This window comes from Thermobia domestica, chromosome 18, assembly GCF_964235325.1.
Source record: "Thermobia domestica chromosome 18, izTheDome1.hap1.1, whole genome shotgun sequence".
NCBI classification, from domain to species: domain Eukaryota; kingdom Metazoa; phylum Arthropoda; class Insecta; order Zygentoma; family Lepismatidae; genus Thermobia; species Thermobia domestica.
Genome location: NC_137471.1, coordinates 15,242,035 through 15,269,786, shown reverse-complemented (window position 1 = coordinate 15,269,786; position 27,752 = coordinate 15,242,035). Strand labels below are relative to the sequence as shown.

The 27,752-nt window shown below is 39.0% G+C and overlaps 1 protein-coding gene across 1 annotated transcript in view; it reads left to right on the top strand.

Annotated features, from left to right (window-relative positions):
- The window catches only part of LOC145675760 (uncharacterized), a 63,457-nt gene that overhangs the window by 7,815 nt on the left and 27,890 nt on the right, over nucleotides 1-27,752 (top strand). The window contains exons 2-6 of the mRNA XM_081746416.1: nucleotides 99-231; nucleotides 5,992-6,199; nucleotides 7,542-7,718; nucleotides 15,260-15,392; nucleotides 21,209-21,365. Of these exons, the coding sequence (XP_081602542.1) occupies nucleotides 109-231; nucleotides 5,992-6,199; nucleotides 7,542-7,718; nucleotides 15,260-15,392; nucleotides 21,209-21,365 (798 nt within the window). The 5' untranslated portion in view covers nucleotides 99-108. The remainder of the gene's footprint in view (nucleotides 1-98; nucleotides 232-5,991; nucleotides 6,200-7,541; nucleotides 7,719-15,259; nucleotides 15,393-21,208; nucleotides 21,366-27,752) is intronic.

The following is a 27,752-nucleotide window of genomic DNA, read 5'->3' as shown; positions in this document are numbered from 1 at the left end:
TATAATACAACGTTATGTTGTCACGAAACCCTTCCTCCTTCTATTTATTTGTTGTTTGGTCTAATTGTCTTTATAGTATCTGTTCTTGCCTCTTTCAGGTGACACAAAATGGAAGAAACAATATTTCGCTCTCCGTTGCAATTTGACGAACCTACGCCAGAGGTTCCTTTAATGGATTATTTGTTTTCAAAAATGAAGAATGTTAACAACGCGACAGATAAACCGTGGGTGGTAAGTATTTGTACTCCTTTTCTTTTAATTGTAGATATACAGTTTTTCTTTCTTTTATTGTAGTAATATATTTTCCATTCTTTTATTGTAGATATACAGTTTCTTTTCCTTTATTGTAGAAATACAGTTTTCCTTTCTTTTATTGTAGAAATACTGAATTCCCTTTCTTTTATTGTAGAAATACAGTTTTCGTTCTTTTATTGTAGAAACACAATTTTTCCTCTTTTGCTGTAGAAATATATTTTCCATTCTTTTATCGTAGAAATACAGTTTTCCCTTTCATTTATTGTAGAAATATAGTTTTCCTTTCTTTCGTTGTAGAAATGCGGTTTTCATTCCTTTTATTGTAGAAATACAGTTTTGCTTTGTTTTATTCTAGAAATACAGTTTCCTTTACTTTTATTGTAGAAATACGGTTTTCCTTTCTTTTATTGTAGAAATACGGAATTCCCTTTCTTTTATTGTAAAAATACATTTTTCCTTTCTTTTATTTTAGAAATACAGTTTTCCTTTGTTTTATTGTAGAAATACTGAATTTCCTTCCTTTTATTGTAGAGATACAGTTTTCCTTTCTTTTATTGAAGAAATATAGTTTTTCCTTTCCTTCGTTGTAGAAATACGATTTTCCTTCCTTTTATTGTAGAGATACAGTTTTCCTTCCTTTTATTGTAGAAATACATTTTTCCTTCCTTTTATTATAGAGATACAGTTTTCCTTTCTTTTATTGAAGAAATATAGTTTTTCCTTTCCTTCGTTGTACAAATATGGTTTTCCTTCCTTTCATTGTAGAGATACAGTTTTCCTTCCTTTTATTGTAGAAATACGAAAATCCTTTCTTTTATTGTAGAAACACAATTTTTCTTTTATCGTTGAAATGCAGTTTTAGCTAAGTATTATTTTTTATTAGAATTACACAAGTAGGCATTATAAGATTACAATGTTAATAAATCCGTCCGTTACTTTCCATACGTCTGTGCTGTTACTCTCTGTATGTACTTTCGTTAGTCTCCATACATCCGTCCTTAACTTTTGAACCAAAGCGAATTTTTGAGTTCTGATTTCTTTTGCAATAGATAGCAAGGTTGATTATCTAGGCCGAGTTAGTGAATGGAGTTAATCCGTTAACGTCCTCATTGGTAACGGAGAATTAACGATGGTTATCCATATCCCATTTTCTGCTATTAAAACAAAGGAGTAGGCCTATAATTGCAAAGTGCTGGAAGTTAGACTTCGAGCCGTTAGATAGCAGAAAATATTCTGTTTGGTTGTGATCTATCGAACGAAATCAAAACTCCACTAGACCCTTTGAACTGATTTTGCTAGATTAGAAATTAGGTTTCTGGGCTTTTGGTATCTTTGGTCATGTTAGCCCTTCATGTATGAGGGATGATGTCCCTCGGTGATCCCACTATCCAAAAAAGGGGAAGGAAAGAAGTGGTTTGGGATCTATATGTTTGGTACCATCTCGACATTTGCATAGTGGGAATGAGGAAAACCCAGGAAAACCTCAGCCAGATGACTGGCCTGTAAAAGGTTTGTCATCTTTTCAACCCAGTGTCTCCACCGAGATTAGAACCCGGGACCGCTCGCACCAAAGACGAGAACGTTAGCGACTACGCTACACGGGGCTATTCTGTCTTTAGTAGAATTTATTATTAAAATTATAATTATTCCTTAAAAGGCCTAATCACTGCGGAATTAAAATACCGCTTATTTTTTATAGTAATTATGTGATATCTTCAAATAGATAAAAGATAATCGAAATGTGGAACAAGAGCTCCCTAAACAATATTATTTTGCATGAGATACCATTATCACGAGTCAATTGCAACCATTTAGAAACGCGAAAATAAATGCCGATTTTTTAAATAGCCTACCTGGAAATCGAAAGCAGATAAGTGAGTCTTGATAACGGTATCTCATGTAAAATAATATTGTCTAGGGAGCTCTTGTTCCACTTTTCGATTATCTTTTTTATCTATTTGAAGATATTACATTATTGTAAAATTAGCGGTATTTTAATTTCACCGTGATGGAGCCTCTTAAGAAGTTTATCTTCTAACTGATTATCTGGATTATAAATAATTGCAAAATTTATCTATTGTACCTTTAAGACTACCTAAATCGTACTTCACTTAAAACATTCTCTAAACTTATTACTATAGTATTTAGCCCTGTCTTCTAATATAATACTTATCTGTAGTTCAAATAGTATTTGCTTTGTTATCAACCTTATATTATTAGTGTACCCAACACAAACATAATATTCGGACAAACTCCATACTAAGTCTCATATTCCACGAAATAGAGGAGCCAGTGTGCTCGAAATAACATACTTCATGATGTAATAAAAATATTACATTAGTTTTCTACATACATCTTGTGCTTTGTACTGAAGAAAGAGGGTTATCACATCCAGATGCTCCATCACCTTCATCCTAAGGATTATGCTGCATGCATGGATATATGCCACCACTTAAACGAGGCAGTAAACAATGAAAATTTGTTGGAACCTGTCCTATTCAGTGATAAAGCTAATTTTCATATCCGTAAGGCCCATCAATAACCACAACACCAGGATATGGGATGAAGAACAGCCGAACATTGTCACAGAATTGGAATGTAACATGACCAAGGTGAACGTGTGGATAGACATCATCCAATAGCACGTTTACACTGAATTGCTTTGAAGCAAAAGTCATGGTAACGTCTTACCTGGGCATGCTTCAGCAATTCCTCCAGCCCCAATTGTTTGCCAACAACATTCTGGATTTGATGGTTTCAACAAAACCGCGCCCCACCGCATTTTGCGCACATTGTGTATGAATAACTCAACGAGACGTTCCCAGAACGCTGGATTGGATGAGGCGTACCACAGATCTGGGTAGTACGCTCGCCCAATCTAATGCCCTTGGACTTCTTTGTATGGAAGCACATCAAGAGTTAGATGTGCAAGGTTTTGGGATTTTGCGCACCCCTGTGAACACGTATCGGTGGGTACAATTACCCAGCAATGTCGCAGCGTTTGTTTAGGTACATCGCGGAGACATGGCAACTTTGCTTCGATATAGAGAGTCGTCATGTTAAACTGCTTGTGATTTCTTTGACTTACAGTGTCTTATTTGATATTATAAATATTTTATTTAAATTCAAGTGCATATACATATCTGGTGTAGTAAAAAGTAATCCATTATTTTGGCATGACATTGAAGGCTTGACTTACCATAGTTAGAATGATCCGATTTAGGTCACATATGCGCTGTTTTGTTCGATAACGTGTTGCCATTTGGAAGGTAATATCATGATGCCTCTCTCATAGAAGCCCTTGTCCTTAGTGGCAAAAAATTGAGACAGTCGGTTTTCACAAGCCTCTCTTGAAGCGACTTTTTCACCAGCAAACGTGTTCGTCATGGACAGGAAAAGATGGTAATCACTCGGTGCCAGGTCCGGACTATAAGTTGGATGCATAAGAACCTCCCAACCAAGCTCCTGGAGCTTCTGGCGAGTCACTATCAATGTGTGTGGCCTGGCGTTGTCCTGGTGGAACACAATGCCTCTCCTATTGGCCAAAGCTGGCTGCTTCTGGGCGATTGCTGTCTTCAGACGGTCCAATTGTTGACAGTACAGTTCCCAGTTAAGGGTTTTGCCGTAGAGGAGCAGCTCATAGTATATAATTCCCTGCCAATCCCACCAAACACACAGCAAAACCCTCCTGGCCGTCAATTCTGGCTTGGGCACCGTTTGCGCCGGCTCACCGCGCTTCGACCACGACAATTTTCGCGTGACGTTGTCGTAAGTGATTAACCTTTCATCGCCAGTCACCAACCGCTTCAGAAATTTGTCGATTTTGTTGCGATTCAGCAGCGATTCGCAGATTGAAATTCGGTCCATGAGTTGTTTTTTTTTTTGCGTTAACTCGTGTGGCACCCATACATCAAGCTCCTTTTTGTAACCAGCCTTAGGCAAATGGTTCCACACGGTTTTTTGTGCAATGTTTAGCTCTTGGGCAATCGACATAGTGCTTAAACGACCGTCGGACGCGACAATGTCCATGATTGTATCGACATTTTCGACACTTGGCCTTCCACTGCGTGGTGCATCTTTAACGTCAAAATTACCGGAACGGAATCGACGAAACCAAAATTGCGCGTAATTGGCTGTTACAATATCAGGACCATAAACACTATTCAAATTTGCAGCCGCCTCGCTTGCGTTTTCACCTTTTGTCGAAGAAAAATTTTAAAATATAGCGTATTTTCTCTTTGCTAGTGTCCATTTTGACTCGCGCTCACACAACACTGAGTCAACTCATCACAACTATCTGAACAGTGTTTGTAGTACGTAATTTCATCGTTTGAACGCCATCTCGCTGAACCCGATCGGACTTATATAACGCGAGATACAGATCACTGAAGCCATCTATTGGCAAAATAATGGATTACTTTTTACTACACCAGATATTTTAAAATAGTACTCAATTATGTTACTTTTCTTTTATTCTCGATATAGTGCTGTTCACTGGTTTACCCACACACCCTCTGCAAAATGAGTCCTCACTGTAAAAGTGTAGGGAACCTCACTGTAAAAGTGTTCTGAACGCATTGTACTTTAGCAAAAGATAATTTGCGTATATCTAGCACACACCAAATTAACAAACATCCCAAACACAATAAAATACGGAACAGAAATAAAAGACCAAAAATGTCATTGGTTTTAATGGCATTTTTGGGTCGTTTATTCTTGTTCCGTCTTTTACAAAGAACAACACCTAAAACACAACAACACACAAATATTATCTCCGTCGCGTATAATCAAATGAAACAATAAATACTGGTCACTGGCGCAAATTCCAGGGGGATGAGAGGGGATCTGTCTCTCCAATCTTGGAACTGAGGGGGACTTCCCCCCAATAATTCGATTTGAAATGTGTTTCTGGATAGAAATATGATGATTTGTGTCCGATTGCCACAAAGGAAAGTGATTGATGTTCCTTGTTGTATAATATGCAACAGGTTCACCTCACACATCAGATTAATCTACCGTAAGCCTAAAACCTACCCGCCTCCCAATGTTGAAGACAACTCTACTCCCCTGATTCTCCATAGCATTCTTTTTCAACTTCGTAAATATTGTTAACATAGCTTAACAAAAGAAAAAAGGATTATGGGAACGGTCCTATCCCGCCCTTTAATGTTGAAAACAGATTTGCGTCGATGGAACACACTCAAACAAGATGATACACCAAACATCATACACGTCTCTCTCAAAACAGTAACATGAGGCAACACTAGAAACCTGAAGGAGAGTGATGATAATCCTTTATGAAAAGATTAACCACATACCGTGGTGAGCTCATCTGACAGAGCACTCACGCAAACATAGAACTGAAATTGTTGACAAATAAAACTGTGGTGTCACACCTGCCTAACATAAGAAAGAAGGCTTCATTTCTTCAGTTAGCACAATATTCTTTACCAAAAATAATGTCGATAAAGTAGCAAGACGTACTTCGAGCCCCTGAAGAATGTATGGTTCCAATCTGATTCTGGTACTCTCATCATTACCTTCGTTATGAGAACAACGTCTAGAATGCCTGCAGCCTTAGCATTACGCTACCCGTTGGCTTCACTGGCCTTCCGAGTAGAATTTCTCTCTCGAAATCCTCAATTAATAAGCTGCACATTCCTTTATTTGTAGAACAAACTAAAACAGTCTTATACTAGAGAAATAAAGTTTTGATTTTCTGTTTATCTATTACAGACGGATGCTGTCCACGGTACAAAAGTTCTTTACTCGGAAGTGCAGCCTTTGACGCGAAAGGTTGCCAGTGCCCTAACGCGACGAGGTTTCAAGAAAGGAGAACTTTTGTATTTTGTAACAAATGAAATGGCCCTGTTGGATCTATATATCCTTGGAGCTTGGAGATGTAACGGTGCCGTGAAAGGAGGGTGTCCAGCTAATGGAGAAGGTATCTTTTAGTATTTTTGTTTGTTACATATTTTTCTGATAATCATTACTAGTTCATGCCAAATGATGTTTGCTATTTTATTCAGCAAGAATTAAACTGGCAGAACTCTTTAAACATTTTCACACATAAAGTATCAAGTAATGAAATATAATTGCTTTGAAATACAGTAAATTTCTGAAGTGTTAATAATACAATTTCAAAGTGATATAGCTTGGAAATGACTGATCGTATTTGAAAATGAAATATTTCCGTTTAACGTCCCACGATTATGCCATTTAGGCTAAGGGAGACGGATGATTAAGGCAAGTGAATGATGATTAAGGCAAGTGAATGATGACTAAGGCAAGTGAATGATGGTTAAGGCAAGTGAATGATGATTAAGGCAAGTGAATGATGATTAAGGCAGGTGAATGATGATTAAGGCAAGTGAATGATAATTAAGGCAAGTGAATGATGATTAAGGCAAGTTAATGATGATTAAAACAAGTAAATGATGATTAAGGCACGTGAAAACCTGTGTTGTATTCCTCATGGATATTTCTGGGTTCCCGTTGTTGAAACCAGGGTTAGGTCAAGTACATTGGATTAGATCGTCAATAGCCGCGCACACTTTACGGTCTTTGGAAAGTATGTCAAGAGAAATGGAACAGACTTGATTAGTTCTAGCCTTTTTTTCCGAATGCCTTAAGCTACGAAATTATATAGAAATCGGCACCGTTGCCAACCGAACTTTTTGAAGCTACTATACGACCACAATATTACATCCCTAAATGGCAGCATCACTTCTTGCCCTGTCATTCACCAAGACAAGGCACAGTAAATTCAACGATGATTAACATGAAGCGATGGCAGGTGAAACGAGAGATCGTGCAATTTCTTTTATAGATATTCTTATGAAACGCCTGATGCATTTCTCGTTGATATTTCTATATTCCCTTTTGTTGAAATGAGAGTTAGGTCACGTACTTTGGATTAGGTCGTCAATAGCCACGCACACTTTACGGTCTTTGGAAAGTATATCAAGATGAATGGAACAAACTTGATTGGTTCCTGCCTCTTTCTCCGAATACTTTAAGCTACGAAATTAATGCATACCTATACAATATGGTCATGTTTGCTGAAATAAGAATTCCTGTTTGGCCGTATTTTGTTTCGCCGAAAACTAGTTTAAAGCTAATTTGTGTTCAGAAAGGGATTTTCCTCCATCTAAATCTTCATCTTCTGACAAAGGTTTCCCGCGCCGAATATGCGTACGTTAACCATATATATATTTCTTACATACTTTTCTTTTCTTCTTGTTTGATATAAAATTCCTCTACAATCAAGTGCTTCTATTTTACAGATGAGCAATATGAATTAATGAAAGAATCGGACACAAAGTTTGTGGTTTGTGACGAGGACACAGCATCTCATGTGAAAGCCGTAATCCAACGACTTCCTTGGAAGGTTCAACTCTTTTCGATTGGGAAAGTTGAAGGAGCCACACCACTGGAAGAGCTACTCAAAGATGACGGATCAGGTATGAGCCAAATGAAATTAGTGTTGTAATTATGTTAAGGTTCGCGTGGTTACAGTAAGTTACAGTAACATTAATCAATGTGATTGTTATTTCCAACTTGGCACACGTTCCTACACTCTCGGTAAACCTGTTTCCAACTTGGCACACGTTATAGTTTGATTCTTTCACTCTCGGCAAACCTTAAATCTCTACTATATATGTAGTTCTCGAGATATGAGGTCTACAAGAAAATGTTTGCCTGAAATGTATTGGATCTTTTGATCCAATAATATTGTAATGACTTTGGTAGAGTCAATAATGGACCGAGATTTTTCCCTTCACCAATTTTCTCATAAAACTGAGTATTTTGTGTTTACAAAAAGTTCTAACAATAAAGTGTCTCTTTAATGACCTAGGTATACAGATTATAGCGTTCTGTACGGGTAACCCCTTAGCTTCATAGCAGCCTCCGGAATTTTCAAGGATTTGGTTCTAGGTAACCTCCGCTCATAGCAACCCTTACGAGGTATGGTATTTAAGAGGATCCCCTTAGCTTCATAGCAGCCTCCGGAATTTTCAAGGATTTGGTTCTAGGTAACCTCCGCTCATAGCAACCCTTACGAGGTATGGTATTTAAGAGGATCCCCTTAGCTTCATAGCAGCCTCCGGAAATTTCAAGGATTTGGTTCTAGGTAACCTCCGCTCATAGCAACCCTTACGAGGTATGGTATTTAAGAGGATCCCCTTAGCTTCATAGCAGCCTCCGGAAATTTCAAGGATTTGGTTCTAGGTAACCTCCGCTCATAGCAACCCTTACGAGGTATGGTATTTAAGAGGATCCCCTTAGCTTCATAGCAGCCTCCGGAATTTTCAAGGATTTGGTTCTAGGTAACCTCCGCTCATAGCAACCCTTACGAGGTATGGTATTTAAGAGGATCCCCTTAGCTTCATAGCAGCCTCCGGAAATTTCAAGGATTTGGTTCTAGGTAACCTCCGCTCATAGCAACCCTTACGAGGTATGGTATTTAAGAGGATCCCCTTAGCTTCATAGCAGCCTCCGGAATTTTCAAGGATTTGGTTCTAGGTAACCTCCGCTCATAGCAACCCTTACGAGGTATGGTATTTAAGAGGATCCCCTTAGCTTCATAGCAGCCTCCGGAAATTTCAAGGATTTGGTTCTAGGTAACCTCCGCTCATAGCAACCCTTACGAGGTATGGTATTTAAGAGGATCCCCTTAGCTTCATAGCAGCCTCCGGAAATTTCAAGGATTTGGTTCTAGGTAACCTCCGCTCATAGCAACCCTTACGAGGTATGGTATTTAAGAGGATCCCCTTAGCTTCATAGCAGCCTCCGGAATTTTCAAGGATTTGGTTCTAGGTAACCTCCGCTCATAGCAACCCTTACGAGGTATGGTATTTAAGAGGATCCCCTTAGCTTCATAGCAGCCTCCGGAATTTTCAAGGATTTGGTTCTAGGTAACCTCCGCTCATAGCAACCCTTACGAGGTATGGTATTTAAGAGGATCCCCTTAGCTTCATAGCAGCCTCCGGAATTTTCAAGGATTTGGTTCTAGGTAACCTCCGCTCATAGCAACCCTTACGAGGTATGGTATTTAAGAGGATCCCCTTAGCTTCATAGCAGCCTCCGGAAATTTCAAGGATTTGGTTCTAGGTAACCTCCGCTCATAGCAACCCTTACGAGGTATGGTATTTAAGAGGATCCCCTTAGCTTCATAGCAGCCTCCGGAATTTTCAAGGATTTGGTTCTAGGTAACCTCCGCTCATAGCAACCCTTACGAGGTATGGTATTTAAGAGGATCCCCTTAGCTTCATAGCAGCCTCCGGAATTTTCAAGGATTTGGTTCTAGGTAACCTCCGCTCATAGCAACCCTTACGAGGTATGGTATTTAAGAGGATCCCCTTAGCTTCATAGCAGCCTCCGGAATTTTCAAGGATTTGGTTCTAGGTAACCTCCGCTCATAGCAACCCTTACGAGGTATGGTATTTAAGAGGATCCCCTTAGCTTCATAGCAGCCTCCGGAAATTTCAAGGATTTGGTTCTAGGTAACCTCCGCTCATAGCAACCCTTACGAGGTATGGTATTTAAGAGGATCCCCTTAGCTTCATAGCAGCCTCCGGAAATTTCAAGGATTTGGTTCTAGGTAACCTCCGCTCATAGCAACCCTTACGAGGTATGGTATTTAAGAGGATCCCCTTAGCTTCATAGCAGCCTCCGGAATTTTCAAGGATTTGGTTCTAGGTAACCTCCGCTCATAGCAACCCTTACGAGGTATGGTATTTAAGAGGATCCCCTTAGCTTCATAGCAGCCTCCGGAAATTTCAAGGATTTGGTTCTAGGTAACCTCCGCTCATAGCAACCCTTACGAGGTATGGTATTTAAGAGGATCCCCTTAGCTTCATAGCAGCCTCCGGAATTTTCAAGGATTTGGTTCTAGGTAACCTCCGCTCATAGCAACCCTTACGAGGTATGGTATTTAAGAGGATCCCCTTAGCTTCATAGCAGCCTCCGGAAATTTCAAGGATTTGGTTCTAGGTAACCTCCGCTCATAGCAACCCTTACGAGGTATGGTATTTAAGAGGATCCCCTTAGCTTCATAGCAGCCTCCGGAAATTTCAAGGATTTGGTTCTAGGTAACCTCCGCTCATAGCAACCCTTACGAGGTATGGTATTTAAGAGGATCCCCTTAGCTTCATAGCAGCCTCCGGAATTTTCAAGGATTTGGTTCTAGGTAACCTCCGCTCATAGCAACCCTTACGAGGTATGGTATTTAAGAGGATCCCCTTAGCTTCATAGCAGCCTCCGGAAATTTCAAGGATTTGGTTCTAGGTAACCTCCGCTCATAGCAACCCTTACGAGGTATGGTATTTAAGAGGATCCCCTTAGCTTCATAGCAGCCTCCGGAATTTTCAAGGATTTGGTTCTAGGTAACCTCCGCTCATAGCAACCCTTACGAGGTATGGTATTTAAGAGGATCCCCTTAGCTTCATAGCAGCCTCCGGAATTTTCAAGGATTTGGTTCTAGGTAACCTCCGCTCATAGCAACCCTTACGAGGTATGGTATTTAAGAGGATCCCCTTAGCTTCATAGCAGCCTCCGGAAATTTCAAGGATTTGGTTCTAGGTAACCTCCGCTCATAGCAACCCTTACGAGGTATGGTATTTAAGAGGATCCCCTTAGCTTCATAGCAGCCTCCGGAAATTTCAAGGATTTGGTTCTAGGTAACCTCCGCTCATAGCAACCCTTACGAGGTATGGTATTTAAGAGGATCCCCTTAGCTTCATAGCAGCCTCCGGAATTTTCAAGGATTTGGTTCTAGGTAACCTCCGCTCATAGCAACCCTTACGAGGTATGGTATTTAAGAGGATCCCCTTAGCTTCATAGCAGCCTCCGGAAATTTCAAGGATTTGGTTCTAGGTAACCTCCGCTCATAGCAACCCTTACGAGGTATGGTATTTAAGAGGATCCCCTTAGCTTCATAGCAGCCTCCGGAATTTTCAAGGATTTGGTTCTAGGTAACCTCCGCTCATAGCAACCCTTACGAGGTATGGTATTTAAGAGGATCCCCTTAGCTTCATAGCAGCCTCCGGAAATTTCAAGGATTTGGTTCTAGGTAACCTCCGCTCATAGCAACCCTTACGAGGTATGGTATTTAAGAGGATCCCCTTAGCTTCATAGCAGCCTCCGGAATTTTCAAGGATTTGGTTCTAGGTAACCTCCGCTCATAGCAACCCTTACGAGGTATGGTATTTAAGAGGATCCCCTTAGCTTCATAGCAGCCTCCGGAAATTTCAAGGATTTGGTTCTAGGTAACCTCCGCTCATAGCAACCCTTACGAGGTATGGTATTTAAGAGGATCCCCTTAGCTTCATAGCAGCCTCCGGAATTTTCAAGGATTTGGTTCTAGGTAACCTCCGCTCATAGCAACCCTTACGAGGTATGGTATTTAAGAGGATCCCCTTAGCTTCATAGCAGCCTCCGGAATTTTCAAGGATTTGGTTCTAGGTAACCTCCGCTCATAGCAACCCTTACGAGGTATGGTATTTAAGAGGATCCCCTTAGCTTCATAGCAGCCTCCGGAATTTTCAAGGATTTGGTTCTAGGTAACCTCCGCTCATAGCAACCCTTACGAGGTATGGTATTTAAGAGGATCCCCTTAGCTTCATAGCAGCCTCCGGAAATTTCAAGGATTTGGTTCTAGGTAACCTCCGCTCATAGCAACCCTTACGAGGTATGGTATTTAAGAGGATCCCCTTAGCTTCATAGCAGCCTCCGGAATTTTCAAGGATTTGGTTCTAGGTAACCTCCGCTCATAGCAACCCTTACGAGGTATGGTATTTAAGAGGATCCCCTTAGCTTCATAGCAGCCTCCGGAAATTTCAAGGATTTGGTTCTAGGTAACCTCCGCTCATAGCAACCCTTACGAGGTATGGTATTTAAGAGGATCCCCTTAGCTTCATAGCAGCCTCCGGAATTTTCAAGGATTTGGTTCTAGGTAACCTCCGCTCATAGCAACCCTTACGAGGTATGGTATTTAAGAGGATCCCCTTAGCTTCATAGCAGCCTCCGGAATTTTCAAGGATTTGGTTCTAGGTAACCTCCGCTCATAGCAACCCTTACGAGGTATGGTATTTAAGAGGATCCCCTTAGCTTCATAGCAGCCTCCGGAATTTTCAAGGATTTGGTTCTAGGTAACCTCCGCTCATAGCAACCCTTACGAGGTATGGTATTTAAGATGATCCCCTTAGCTTCATAGCAGCCTCCAGGGATTAGTTGTAGTTAGGATAACCCCTTAGATTCATAGCAGCCACCAGGGTTTAGGATAGGTTACGATCAGTTGGTCGACTGATGCTGGGTCCCTCAGTGGTCGGGCTTTTATCTGTCCCCTTTCGGGTCCTTCCGTGAGGTCCGTCTTCTTTCGGCGTCCCTCGGTGTTTTTCGTGTCGGCTTCTCTTCTGCTACGCTGTTTACAATCAATAGCACGTATTATGTTGACATGTGCTTTTGTTGTGATGTTGGGATCCTTACAATGTGCTTTTTGAAAATCTATAATGTACACTTATGTCCAAAATGAATGTCGCATATCTATAACTGTCTTCTTGTAAGAATATAATTTGATAATGATTTTGCAGGGTACTTTTAATTCTGATACTATGTGTATAATCGGGAAATGTATGTTTGTGGTAATTGTCATAGGAAAATAATTATAAATACGAAAATTAGAATGAGTAAAACAAAATGTTGCTAAATAAACAAGAAACTTTTATTTTCGTTTTATTGTTCTTATTTACTGCTCTTTAAACATGAAATTTTCCACATGCATGTCTTTGCCGATTATACACATACTAAGATTATAAGAAATACCGGGCGAAATCGTTATCAAATTATATTCCTACAACAACATATTTATAGACATACGACAATAGTTTTGGACATGAGTGTACGTACATAATAAATTTTGATTTTGTTGCCTAATTGTTTCCAGGTATTTTTTTTTAATTTGCGTCCTACTCGTCTGTCATTATGATTTCAAACTGTTTAATCGAACGAGTGCATTATAAGCTTACTGTCAAGGATCTGTGTCATGAAAATGTAGTCAAATCTCAGCCGAAGGAACACGTCACAGACATGTATTCCCTGAACCTAGTTAGATTAGGTTACCCCGAATGGCTAATGTATTTTCTGCAGATGCAGCTGAACCGAATTAACTAGTTGAATCTAGTCATTATGTTCCGTTTAATTATGTCAAACAAAATCGAAGTCTGTCTGATGGTTGCCCTGGTCTGGTCAATTCAAAATCGATTCGAAATTTCGAAGATGTGTCAGAGGAAACCTGTTGCTGTGATATACCGCATTAAATAGTTTATTTTATAGCGACTTCACAAGTATATGGCGTCCCGGTAATTGTTTAATTTACTATAGGTCAATAATTGTTATTTTAAAGCTAATTTATAGCGATTTCACAATTACATGGTGTCCCGATATTTGTTTAATTTACTATATAGCTCAATAAGTGTTATTTTAAAGTTAATTTATTTTATGGTCGCTTCTAGAGTGGCTTCTCTAGCCGCAGTATTTTTTTTTTTCAATTTTATAGATACACACTTTGATCATACAATTCTAGAAATAGTGTTATTACTTTCAAAGCATTTGTGATAGAAATTGGCTCTCTGTTTTGCGATATCCCACTGAACTTTTCTGTCGAAAGGTGTTTTCACTAGGCGATTTATTCAACTAGGCTGGTCGATCAGATTGAATTAATTGTTATTTTAAATAGAACACTGGGAAATAGAATTCTTCTCAAATCGGATGACACTAGATTCATCGCTTTAATATGCTTAGGCTATCCTATCCAATTTCTGTTTGCACAGTCGACTGAGTTGAAAATGTTATCACTTAAATTGAATCAACCAAAAAAAACTAACGGTTTCTAGTTTTGCAAGATATCACTTTTGGAGTCAGCGTCACATTTCTTTACAAATTCTTTACGTTTCTTAGTTTCAGAAAACTTCAACACAGAATATATAGGGTGTATCAAAAAGAACTTTAAAACTTTGAAAAATTCATATTGATTTATTCAATTATCTTACAGACATAGTTTTGGTGTCATTTTTTAAGCAAAATACAGCACGTTTTGACTCACGTAGTACATTATTTCAGAAACAAGCCACCGGAAGCGCTAGCAGTAGTTGAAGCAAAGATGGCTGCCTTTACTGGTCCCGAGCGTGCTAGCTGTGTTATTTTGGTTTGAAGAATCCAAGTCTGCGACAACTATGCAACGTAATTTTCGTACAAAGTATAGTCAAGATCCTCCCAGTAGGCCTACTATTTGTCAGTGGCATAAGTATTTTATTGAAACTGGATGTTCTATAAGACACAACAAATCTTCAGGTCGTTCCCGTATATCTGAAGACGTTGTACAGCAAGTGAGACAAAGCTTTGTGAAAAGTATTACAAAATCAACCCGGCCGTGCTTCTTGGTAGCTGGGTGTCCCACCCATTATAGTTTGGCGTGTGTTGAAGAAACGATTGCATCTCAAACCATATAAATTACGAATGGTGCAAGAATTAAAAGATACTGGTAGAATTGCTTGTAAGGAATTTTTGGCAAGAAATCGACTTAAGCTGGAATGTGTGCCGCACTGAAATCCACATTGAACCTCTTTAGGTATAAGGTAAAAACCAATAATGTGTTTTGCTACAAAATGACATGAAAACCATATCTGTAAGTTAAATAAATAAATCTATAAATTTTCAAAGTTGTAAAATCCTTTTTGATACGTTCGAAGGGGTAATATATTCAGTTAACATATTTTGCAAAATTCCCGGTGACTTAAATTTTCTGAAAGTGTGCTTTTCAATCAGTCCTATGGCGTGGGAGACCCGGGTTCGATTCCCGGCGGGAGCTCATGTGGTTCGGATTCCACGTTAATCAGTAGGTCCACGTCTCATATAGCCTCGCTGCTAAAAGGGACGCTAAACTAAAATCAACTCAACTCAATCAGTCCTAACATTTTATCTTTTTTTTTTTTTTTTTTTGCAGCATGTCCAGAGAAATTGAAAATTAATCCAAAAGAAGATGTAATATTTATTCCAACCACTAGTGGAAGTACAGGGCTTCCAAAGGGGGCTATGTACACTCATTACATAATTATCAGTATTTTGAACGGTACTAAGTAAGTATTCGATTTTCCATTATTAATTATTTTATAGTTTACGTAGAGATATGGAGACTTAACTGTACAATGTAAAATTTGCAACAATTAATTGCAAATATATGAGCATCGTATATACCATGAAATCATTCTTAATTGCAAGAGAGTGTAACACACGACAGTATAATTATTATTATTAACTGGTTCAGTAGCGTCTTCTCTGGGTGTACAAGTCGTGTGTTAACGCCCAACGAAAAATGAAGAAAAGAGTATTTTAATTTAATTAAATGGATCGTCAGAACTTGGGATTTTTTACTTTCAACGAGACAGAATCAACTGTTGAAGTGCAAAAGAACGTGCGGTCTCCGTCATGTTTTGAGGAAACAACTAATCAAATAGTCGTTGGCAACGCTTTGGCTGAAGTTTCACTGCTTTAGAAGACTCCTTTTGCGCATGCGCTTCGTGTTTCTCACCTCGTGCTTGTGTGATCCAAGGCGTTGGTTAGGAAATCAACGTATTGAGTTTTCTGCTTCTCTCAAGCGTTGCCAACTCTGTAGATTTATCTGTGGATGTACAGATATTTTATAGCAATACGGAAAACATTTTTGGGGGGGGATAGGGGGTATGATCTACGCACTTTTTTTTATTGCTAAACATATCATTCAATTTAAAAATTAATGGTGCAATCGAGTTCTTCCTAAAATACGTGTAAGGAGTACGGTGAAAAGAAACATCATTTTTTTCTCAATCCAAGTTGTGTTGGAAGTGTCAGTTGATACAAAAAAAAAAAAAATGCCTGGACTTTAAGCTACAGAACGGTTTTCCATTCTGCCTTTTTATTTACCTAATTTTCATTTACTTTGTCGTTAGTGGGTCATCCTCAAGACTTACGGTTTCGGGTCCCTATTACTGTTTCTAAAGCAGTAATCCAGAGGTTTCTACGACGCAAAGAAAGACGACTTGAGATGAAATTCACGTAATTGTAAGTAAATAATTGCTTGTTTTTGATTTTCAGTTTCATATTTTGAGGGTATATTTACTTATAGTATAATTATTATAATTAAATGTATTCCTTACCTAAAAACATCCTCCTTGATTGCTCTTTATAATTTCCAGACTAAATTGTTAGAAGTAAATTGCTATTTGTAGGTTGGCGTAAATAGGACATTATGCAGTGACGATCATGGTTCCTTACTTTCGAAAATTTCCAGAACTTCCAGGTACAGACTATATTCAGGAAATCGATGGGTGGGCAAAGTATAGTCACTATTAAATACTCGTATGCTGAATGCGAATGCCACTAAAATAGTTATGCGTAAATTGAGGCAAATTTATCACATTTTTGATCAGTATAAAAATGTGGGTGGGCCCATCTTTGCTCCTGGGAAGAAGGGGTTTCCCCTCTAGTATCGCCTATGGTTGTGAGGGTTAATATATTTTTCCTTTCTTGCCAACGTCCTAACATCCACGTCAGAAGACGCTACTGAACTAGTTAGTTATTTGTAATACGAACGGCATTTCTCATATATCTTTCAGCCGTGTATTTGCTAATGCTTTGTTTTAATTTTGTTAATACTCTATAATATTGCCAGGAATTCCGTATACTGCTACACCTTACTACGAGAGAGGATCAGAAACTAACATTACAAGGCCATATTTCTGGAGTTTCGTCTGTTATGGATGAATGAGGGGGAGAGTGTGGTAATTTTAAAACTTGGAGTTGACAACTGAGCAGTTTCAGATAACCGCCACCGACGGCACTAGTTGTACGTAAACAGTAATGGCGACTCGTTTGGAAAACTGCTCTCACGAAGAAGTCAGCTCAGTTATTGGATTTCTGTCGGCGGAACAACGTAACCGCAATTAAATTCATTGACACCTGGTAAAGGTTTACGGAAAAACTGTAATGTCGGAGAATGGCATCGAACTTTTGCAGCTGGTACAGAAAACGCCATCACGCTGGTAAAGCATTCTCTGGGACATCACCGACCACCCTCCCTACAGCTCGGACGACGCTCTGAATGACTTTCACTTGTCCCCGCACTTGAAGGAGCACCTCGGAGGCTGTCACTTCGCTTCAGACAAGGAGGTGCAACAGTTAGTGACAACGTGGCTGAACACGCAAGAACAGGATTTTTTATCAGGAGGGAATCTTCAAACTCACTCCAATTTGGAGTCTATGTCTAAAAATAACCTAATGTACGTACTATCTATTGGCTATATTGGTTGTAAAAAATAATATACATTGTGTTTCAAAACAACACCGACAACGTTTGGGAGCTGATTCCTGACACCAAGATAACAGGAAAAGTATATACCAACCTGGGTGCACAAATACTTCCTTTCGGAGTTGTAGCCTGTCGAAAACATGAAAAAATGAACTTTAATGCTCCGTAGCTCCAGAACTATGGGAACTACCATAGGCGGGTCAGGACTTAATTTAGGAACTAATATCTCCACTATCCAAAAATACATGTTTCAGAATTCTAAGTTACTCTGGCAACAATTTTTATAGAGTGAGTTTGGCTACGGGCATATAATCTGACATCTGACATACCTCTACAACAATTGTTGGGGAAGTACGAAGGATTCTGAAACTTGGATATTTGGATAGCGCACATATTAGTTCCTGAGTCAAGTCTTGACCCGACTACAATAGGTCCCATAGTTTTGGTGCTGTGAACCTACAAAGTTCATTTTTTTCATGTTTTCGGCAGCCTATAACTCTGAAAGGAAGCATTTGTGCACCCAGGTTCGTCTATACTTTTTGTCTTATCTTGGTGTCAGGAATCACCTTCCAAACGTTGTCGGTGTTGTTTTGAAACACCCTGTATATACACGTTTCACTACAGGCTTTGTAACATTACTTTCTGATCACCTCTTGTAGTTTCTGATTACAGTAATTTAGTAATGAACTTATGACTAGTTGTCCAAAGAATTCATATGTGCTCTATCATGTGACACATAATTAAATGCGCCTACATGTTCATTGTGACTATTTTTTTTTCAAGACTGTAGGTGCAATCGTCCTGATGATGGCAGGAAATCATTGTTTTATTTTGTCGCTAAATTGTTATTAAACTGTGCTCTAAAGTGTTCTTGTATGATGATAATCTTCTCTTATATATGAGGATGTTCATGAACTCATACAGTTGTGACTTTACCTCTCCACAAAGGAAAACGAGCCTGTGTCTGCGAGTTCAACTCACAGAATGATTTGAGAGAAGTGCACTCAGATCTCCAGTAATAATAATAATAATAATAATAATAATAATAATAATAATAATAATAATAATAATAATAATATATTAGCGTCAGTCAAGCAAGTGAGAACACAGGTGTCGACATCTATTAATATAAGTGTTTACTATTAGAGATTAGCATGGTCCATTGAGACGTTACATCATCATAAGCATCCTGCCCAGTATTTCTTCCAGACATGATTTTGAGGGGGCACTGCCCCCCCGGGAGCTATGAGAGTGCCCCCCGAAGGAGACCAAAATAATAGTCTATAATATAATAATAAATAGAATAGTACCAGCAGTGCCCCCTGGAATACTAAGTATGGCCCCCCGGAACATTTTTTTCTGAAAGAACGACTGATCCTGCCATTATTGGCGGGTCTCTTGCCGCAACTGAAACCCTTCCACGCTCCAGATTTCAGCTAACCTCTTCGTCTTCACCTACGATTTTTTTGTCTTCATACCATCCAAGTGTAGTCTCTTTCCACTCTCTCTCTCTCTCTCTCTCTCTCTCTCTTTTCTTTTCCCCACTGTACCCTCTAACATTTCTGTCTTTATACCGTCCAACAAGTGTAGTCTCTTTCCACCCTCTCTCTCTCTCTCTCTCTCTCTCTCTCTCTCTCTCTCTCTTTTCTTTTCCCCACTGTACCCTCTAACATTTCTGTCTTCATACCATCCAACAAGTGTAGTCTCTTTCCACCCTCTCCCTCTCTTTTCTTTTCCACACTGTACCCTCTAACATTTCTGTCTTCATACCGTCCAACAAGTGTAGTCTCTTTCCACCCTCTCTCTCTCTCTTTTCTTCTCCCCACTGTACCCTCTAATATTTCTGTTTTCATACCGTCCAACAAGTGTAGTCTCTTTCCACCCTCTCTCTCTCTCTTTTCTTTTCCCCACTGTACCCTCTAACATTTCTGTCTTCATACCGTCCAACAAGTATAGTCTCTTTCCACCCTCTCTCTCTCTTTTTTCTTTTCCCCACTGTACCCTCTAACATTTCTGTCTTCATACCGTCCAACAAGTGTAGTCTCTTTCCACCCTCTCTCTCTTTTTTTCTTTTCCCCACTGTACCCTCTAACATTTCTGTCTTCATACCGTCCAACAAGTGTAGTCTCTTTCCACCCTCTCTCTCTCTCTTTTTTCTTTTCCCCACTGTACCCTCTAACATTTCTGTCTTCATACCGTCCAATAAGTGCAGTCTCTTTCCACCCTCTCTCTCTTTTTTTTTCTTTTCCCCACTGTACCCTCTAACATTTCTGTCTTCATACCGTCCAACAAGTGTAGTCTCTTTCCACCCTCTCTCTCTCTTTTTTCTTTTCCCCACTATACCCTCTAACATTTCTGTCTTCATACCGTCCAACAAGTGTAGTCTCTTTCCACCCTCTCTCTCTCTTTTTTCTTTTCCCCACTGTACCCTCTAACATTTCTGTCTTCATACCGTCCAACAAGTGTAGTCTCTTTCCACCCTCTCTCTCTCTTTTTTTTTCTTTTTCCCACTGTATCCTCTAACATTTCTGTCTTCATACCGTCCAACAAGTGTAGTCTCTTTCCACCCTCTCTCTCTCTTTTCTTTTCCCCACTGTAGCCTCTAACATGTCCCTCATAATATTCTACAGTGTCTTCTCAGGCAATATTCGAACCAGTTTCTCTTCCTCATCCTAATTACATCCAAAATTGTTCTCTTCTGTCCCACCATTTCTACTCTGATTTGTTTCTTCGCCCTCGATCCAGCTAACTCTCTCTATTCTTCTCCATATCAACATTTTGAAAACTTGCAGTCTTTTTTTTAATCGCTTTTCCGTAGTGTTTCTGTTTCTCCTACTACAATATTCAACACAAACCAATTGTTGACTCCTTTTCTCAACACTTCATTCAAGGACCCACAAAATAAACATTTCTTCCTCCTAAATGCTTCTTTCACCATTACTATTCTTGCTTTTATTTCACTTCACACTACGTAGTATCACTAATAATACTACCTAGATATCGGAAACTAGTCACCTCTTCTATTTTCTCCCCTCCTACTTCTATATTTGACATCGATCCCTTTGTTCCAATTACCATTGCTTTTGTCTTTCTAACATTTATTTTCATCCCATTATCTTTACAATCCTTCCTCAAGTTTAACATTTGTAAATATGAAAGAAATGAAATGAAATCTTTAAGTTTTACGTCCCACAGCTATGCCGGTTAGGCTGAAGGAGACGGTGATGATGAGAGATGAGTGAAATCGTGGAATGAAGAAAGTGGGAGGAAACGGGAGAACCCCGAGAGAAAATCCACGAGCACGGTGTTTGTCCACCACAAAGTTCACACGGCGCGAGCTTGGATCGAACCAGGGACCGCAAGCACCGGTGGTGAACGCTCTACCACTGAGCCACCGCCCTCCATTGTTATTTTCAGTTAACTGTAAAATTAAATTAAATCTTTAATTTAATTTAATACTCCATGACCCATTCCCAACTTATTTCTTTTGTACACGAATGGAAGTCTTTGTGACAATATTATTCAATTGTTAAATTAATAATAATTAGTTATATCATTAAACACACATAATGTGATAAAATGTTAATTTTTTTAAAATTTGTTTTGTAGGTACATCTTTCCTAATGCTGATTGCATGATCACATTCACCAATTTTCACATTGGAGGACTATTATGTTCTTTATGCACGTTGATCAATTTTAAGAAACTTTATTCTATTCCTGTGTACAACGAGGAAAGACTGTTGGAAATTATTGATAAATATAAGGTATGTATTATCCAGCGCCGTAACTTAGATTTTTTCGGGAGGGGGGGCAGCATTAATATTTGGGCCCTTTAGGTAAAAGTTGTTTTGGGCCTTGCCGCAAAATTAAAAAATAGGCCCCATCTTTCTCTTACTCTTTGTGGGTCCCTCTTAGCCTGTGGTCCCTCCTTTTGCCCCTGAGCCCATTCCATAATGACAAATTAATTAAGGGGACAATATTGACAAATCTCAAAGCCATACGAATAAATATTATTTCTAGGGCACCTAATAGTAGACTTTTTTGCTGAAATGGGCCCACGACTCATTTTTGTTTTATTTACCTTTTGTGTGCTGTTTTGTTTATGTAATGAAGTGAACCTGTTTGATGCTTCATTTATAATTTCATACTAGTATCGTATATGGAGTAAGAAAATTTTGTCCTAAAACGGGACCCCTCGAACGGCGGGAGCTTGCCTCTCACAAGTTACGGCTCTGGTACTATCACTCTTTTGTTGGTGAACAGTTTCTAACAAGTAGATTAATACTCCCATTAACATGTTTCATCTCACTGTCGTATTTGATTTTTATTTCAAATATTCTTCCCTATAAGACACAGAGGCTTAAGGTTGGTTTAAAGGGACAAGTTTTGCCGATAGATGGCAGTACAGTCTTCGTATCTCTCCCATACATTTTTTACCTTTCACGAAAATTCGCGATTTCTCTTACAAATTTCAACCTAGAGACCTCAAATTTTTAGGAAAGGAACTTCATAATCTATCGAAGGCAATAATCCGTGCCGATTTTTTATTTAGAATTTTGTTCATTGTTGAAATTGCTTGATTGTTGAAATGGTTATCTAAATCTTTAACAATGGAATTGTTTCAACAATAAAAAAAATTCTAAATAAAAAATCGACACTGATTATTCGCTTTGATAGGTTATGAAGTTCCTTCTATAAAAACTTGAAATTTGTAAAAGAAATTGTAAATTTTCGTGAAAGGTTAAAAATACATGGGAGAGATACGAATATTGTAGTGACATCTATCGGCAAAATTTGTCCCTTTACACTAACCTTAAACCACTAACGGTTTCAAGATTGTACTGATTTTCAGTTTAGCGTCCTTTTCAGCACAGAGGCTATATGAGACGTGGACCTACAGCTTAACGTGGGATCCAAACTACATGAGCTCCCGCTGGGAATCGAACCCTGGTCTCCCACGTAAAAGGCGCGTATGCTAACAGCTTTTTTCTTTTTTTTTAAATCAACCGATCATACCTCAGTTTTCTGAGCAACCCGAGTTTCCTCGTATACAAGGCCTCTTTGACCTTTACCATATTCAACAGGGACACGAAAACATACATATCAAGGACAGTTAACATTCCGACCTTGCTCTTCAGACGGAATCAAACCCCCAGTGGTTTGCGCCTCATGATCCAAAGCCGAAAACCCAAGACCACTCGGCTATTGCCAGCGGCACTTAGCCACGAAGAAACTCTGTTAATAGTTTATAAAAATCAATTTTTAATAGTCGTGTTTTACATTTCGCAATAGTTATAGAAGGGCGTATCAAAAAATTTCCGGATTAGTTCAGTAGTGCATTAACATATAGCAACACATGATTACGCTTGGAAAACTATAGTGACCAATCTAGAAGTTCTTCGTGCGTGGCTATATGATGAGCTTACGCGCCCTTGGTTAGGGAGACCCAGGTTCAATTCCCAGTGGGAGTTCATTCGGTTCGAATCCCACGTTCAGGTCCAGTGCTCATATAACCTGATTGCCACAGAAAGGTTCACTAAACACTAATCAACCACCAGTGACCAATCTAGTGAAAGTAAAAATATTATGGTTTGAAATATGTCAATGTGAAATTTTGCGTTAAAAATAAATTGTCCACAGAGACAGTGAACATGCTGCTTCTAGCTTACGACGATGAGGCAATAAGTCGTACTCAATATTTCGAGCGACACAACAACACCAAAGGTGGAGATATGGTAACCCATCAAACATCAAACGGTCTGGTGAACGTTATACGAACATCTCTCCGAAAATGTGGAACAAATAAGGTAATTTGTGATCCTGTTTGATTGTCCTTCAACAATTATCATGTAAAAAATTTCGTAATTCGTCTACATTTTTGGAGGGATGTTCATAGTAAGATGTCCAGATCACTTGTCAATTTCAAGGGATTCTATCTAATTCGTTCCACATTTTCAAGGGTGATCCGCGTGGAAGGACATCTAAATCGCTTGCCATCTTCAAGTGATTCTTCTACGTTTGAAGCACTTGTGCAATCCGAAATATCGCGTACAACTCATTGCCTGATCGACGTACGGTGCCGCAGGATATTCATTGCCTCTGTGTCCAATTTGTCCAGTTTAACGTGAATTTTCAAGTTAGTTTGTTGTTCCTACTTTTTGTCTATGGTGTAATCACAGACTACTATGCACATGATTTCACAAAGTCTTCACCAGAATAACTCTCACTTTCAACACAGCTATATGTTGCACACTGTGTTATCAAAATTGACGGTCACTATAGTTGCAAGCACTATCTTTTGCTGCTATCTGTTGGAACGCTACAATGTTAATCCAGAAAATTCTTGATACGCCCTTGTATATACTTATATATACTAGCGATCTAGTGTCTGGTCATTCTGTTGTAAAGAATTGGTCAAACGTGGAAACATCATATGGAAAGGAAATAAAATTCTAATAACATTTGGAAATATACATGGTGTGCTTTTCTTGCACAATGACGTTTCTCCCATGTCTAAAAGAAAACCCAGCTGATGCTAGGTAACTTGGAATTGTGAGTTATTCTTCAGTTTCTATATCTTGGCTAGCAGTAGGCTCAAGATTCCCAAATATAACTTAAGCAAAACAATGAAACGTGATTTGATATGCGAACCAGAAATCGCTAAACAGCTACAATACATGATAAAGTTCTTCTCGGGCGATCAGCCAGGTGAAAACTGGTGGATAGGCCAACGTTTCGAGAGCTGTCATCGTTCTCATCATCAGGGCAGTTATGTAGAGATCAGCGGATATAAGTAATATATACTCTGGGCTGGCGAAAATGCTGGTTCCTGATTGGCTGAAAATGCTGGTTCCTGATTGGCTGATACAATCTGAAAACTGGAGCTGTGATTTTCTGGCTATGTTCCGTAGTCCGTGGTACTGATTGGGTGAGGGTTCCGGTCATCAGTACCACAGCAAAGAAAACGACACACAAACATCCAGATAACCCTCAGCCAATCAGTACCACGGACTACGGAACATAGCCAGAAAATCACAGCTCCAGTTTTCAGATTGTATCAGCCAATCAGGAACCAGCATTTTCAGCCAATCAGGAACCAGCATTTTCGCCAGCCCAGAGTATATATTACTTATATCCGAAAGGAAAAGCTCGTGAACTTGCCGCATATTTTGCATTTAGCAGTCAGATTCGAGGAATATAGGCCTTCCCCCCAAGATGTAATTCAATGCCACAGATGTCAGAACTTCCAGCATTCTGCGGCCGGCTGCAATCTCCAGCCCAGATGTGTTAAATGTGGACGAAGGATTGCAAAAAGCCCAGAAGCGAACCACCAACCTGTGCTAATTGTCGAGGCCCCCACCCCGCCAATTACAGAGGCTGTGAGGTGTACAAGAAGATTCTGGCCAGAAAATCTGGCAACTTGCGAGATGGAAGGGCTGCAAGAACGAGAAAAACAGATACGACACCACAACAAACCAACACAATGACCCAACAAAAGCCAAAATCAACCCAACCAATCCCTCAACCTTCTACCTCCAACCAAACAACCCAGCAACCTAACCAACCAAAGAAGTCATACCAAAGATCAAAGCCAACTCGAAAACACGCAATATATACATCTAGCAGTGACACAGAAGACGAAACCACACCAACACGTACACAGCCACCAAAACAACACAATAAAAATAAAAACGAACCCATAACTAAACCACAAACAGAAAACTATACAGACATTGTCTCTAAATCATTAGGCCTGTTTCCTAAAATTGTAGATAATAATAATGTAGACTCGGTAATATTTCATTTAAGAGACTTTATAAATAATCTGTTAATTTGGGCGGGCAGAGTTGCAAAGAAATCAACATTAGATCAGCAAACACAAACACACTAAAAAAAAAAAAAAGGCAATGGGCAGCTTAAATAGAAAACGAACAACACTCAGGATACTAGCCTGGAACGCAGAAGGGTTGACGGAGAAAGTAGACGAGTTAGGTGATTACATTGAACAAAACAAAATAGACATTGCATTAATTAGCGAAACACTGCTGAACCCGCTAACTAAAACAGCAATCCGAGGATATGCAATATACAGAAATGATAGGCATACAATAGGCAACAACTTAGGCACAATGGTAGCAGTCAAGAAAAGCTTAAAACATGCAGAGATAATCCTACCCACCCTCAATACTATTGAGGCTACGGGCATCAAAATATTTGTGAACAACCAACATATTAACGTTGTCTCTGTGTATAATTCCCCCTCTAAACAAATCGACACAGAAGACATTAGAAAACTAGCCAATACAAGTAGTTCAATAATACTAGCAGGGGATCTTAATAGCAAACATCCTCACTTCTGTAGCAGACAATCCAACAGCAATGGCAGAAAACTATATAACTTTTTGCAAGGATCTCCCTTGCAGATCCTCTCCCAATTTCAACCGACTCACTACCCTCACAACGGAAACGCCCCGGACGTACTAGATTATGCCTTACACAAAAACGTTAACTCAAGACTCACTATACAAGTAGGAAACGAACTAGACTCAGACCACCAACCCATTATAATAACAATAAATGGCGAACCAGACTTGGAAAAAATTAAAAAAGCACTCAATTACAGAAAAGCTGACTGGGACTTATTCAAAAATACAATAGATGAAAACTTACCAGGCGAGTATCCTATACACACAAAAGAAGATTTAGAAAAAGCAGTTAACATCCTAACTAAAGCTATACAATTAGCAACTAATAAATCAATACCATTAATAGACAATAATAAACATAGCAATAAATTACCTAATGTAATCCAGGAGTTAATTAAAACCAGAAATAAACTTAGAAGAGCATATCGAAACCATAGAGACCAAACTCTTAAAGCACAAATAAATCAATTAAGACGAATAATAAAAGAAGAAATTAGGAGATACAAAATGTATACCTGGGATAAAAAAGTCGAAAGCGCGAATTTCAAAGATAACAGTATATGGAGAATAACTAAAACTTTAACCAAGCCGTACACACCCACCCCTTCCATACACGGGGAAAATGGGCTAGTCTTTACTAATGAAGATAAGGCCAACACCCTAGCTGATACACTAGAAAAAACTTTCAAACCCAATGAAAATGACGAGTTCAGACAACATGAAAGGCAAGTTAAAAGACAAGTAAACGAACTGCTAGAAAGTCAACCATTAACGTCAGCAAGAAAAACAAACAAGAAAGAAGTGTACAAAGTAATAAAGAAATTAAAGCCTTTCAAAGCTGCAGGTCCTGACAACATTCAAAATATTTGTATTAAAAACCTCTCACCAAAAGGAATTTCCTTTTTAGTCAAAATCATAAATGCAATAATGAAACTAGCCCACTTTCCCACTGAATGGAAAACAGCAAAAATAGTTGCATTACCGAAACCAGGAAAAGATCCTAAATTTCCACAAAACTATAGACCAATTAGCTTACTGAACACGCTAGCTAAACTAACTGAGTCAATTATACTAGCTAGAATAAAACAACACATACAAAATTACAATGTGCTAATAAAAGAGCAGTTCGGCTTCAGAAACCACCACTCTACCACACACCAACTAGTTAGAGTCATAGAATCAATAACAGATAAATTTAACAAAAACCAAAGTGTAGTAGCAGTATTTCTAGACATAGAAAAAGCTTTTGACAGAGTATGGCAAACGGGTCTTATATATAAGTTAAAAAACATTGGCCTACCTGATATTTATGTTAAACTAATCTCTTCGTACCTGAAAAACCGTAAATTCTATGTATCAGTTGTAAATTCCCAATCTACCCATCGCAGAATAGAAGCCGGTGTCCCCCAAGGATCTCTCCTAGGCCCGGTACTCTTCAGTATCTATGTAAACGACATACCAAAACATAAAGACACCAACATAGCGCTCTTTGCAGATGACACATGTATATATTCTCATAGCTGGCAACCAAATCAGGCAGTAAAATATATCCAGAGACACATTCCGACACTTGAAGAATGGTTTAACAAATGGAAAATAAAAATAAATAGCACTAAATGTGAGGCTGTATATTTCACAAAACGTAAAAAGAGCCCTACCACCAACGTTGAAATTTTTGATACCCCAATAAACTGGTCTAATAAAGCAAAATACCTCGGTGTCACC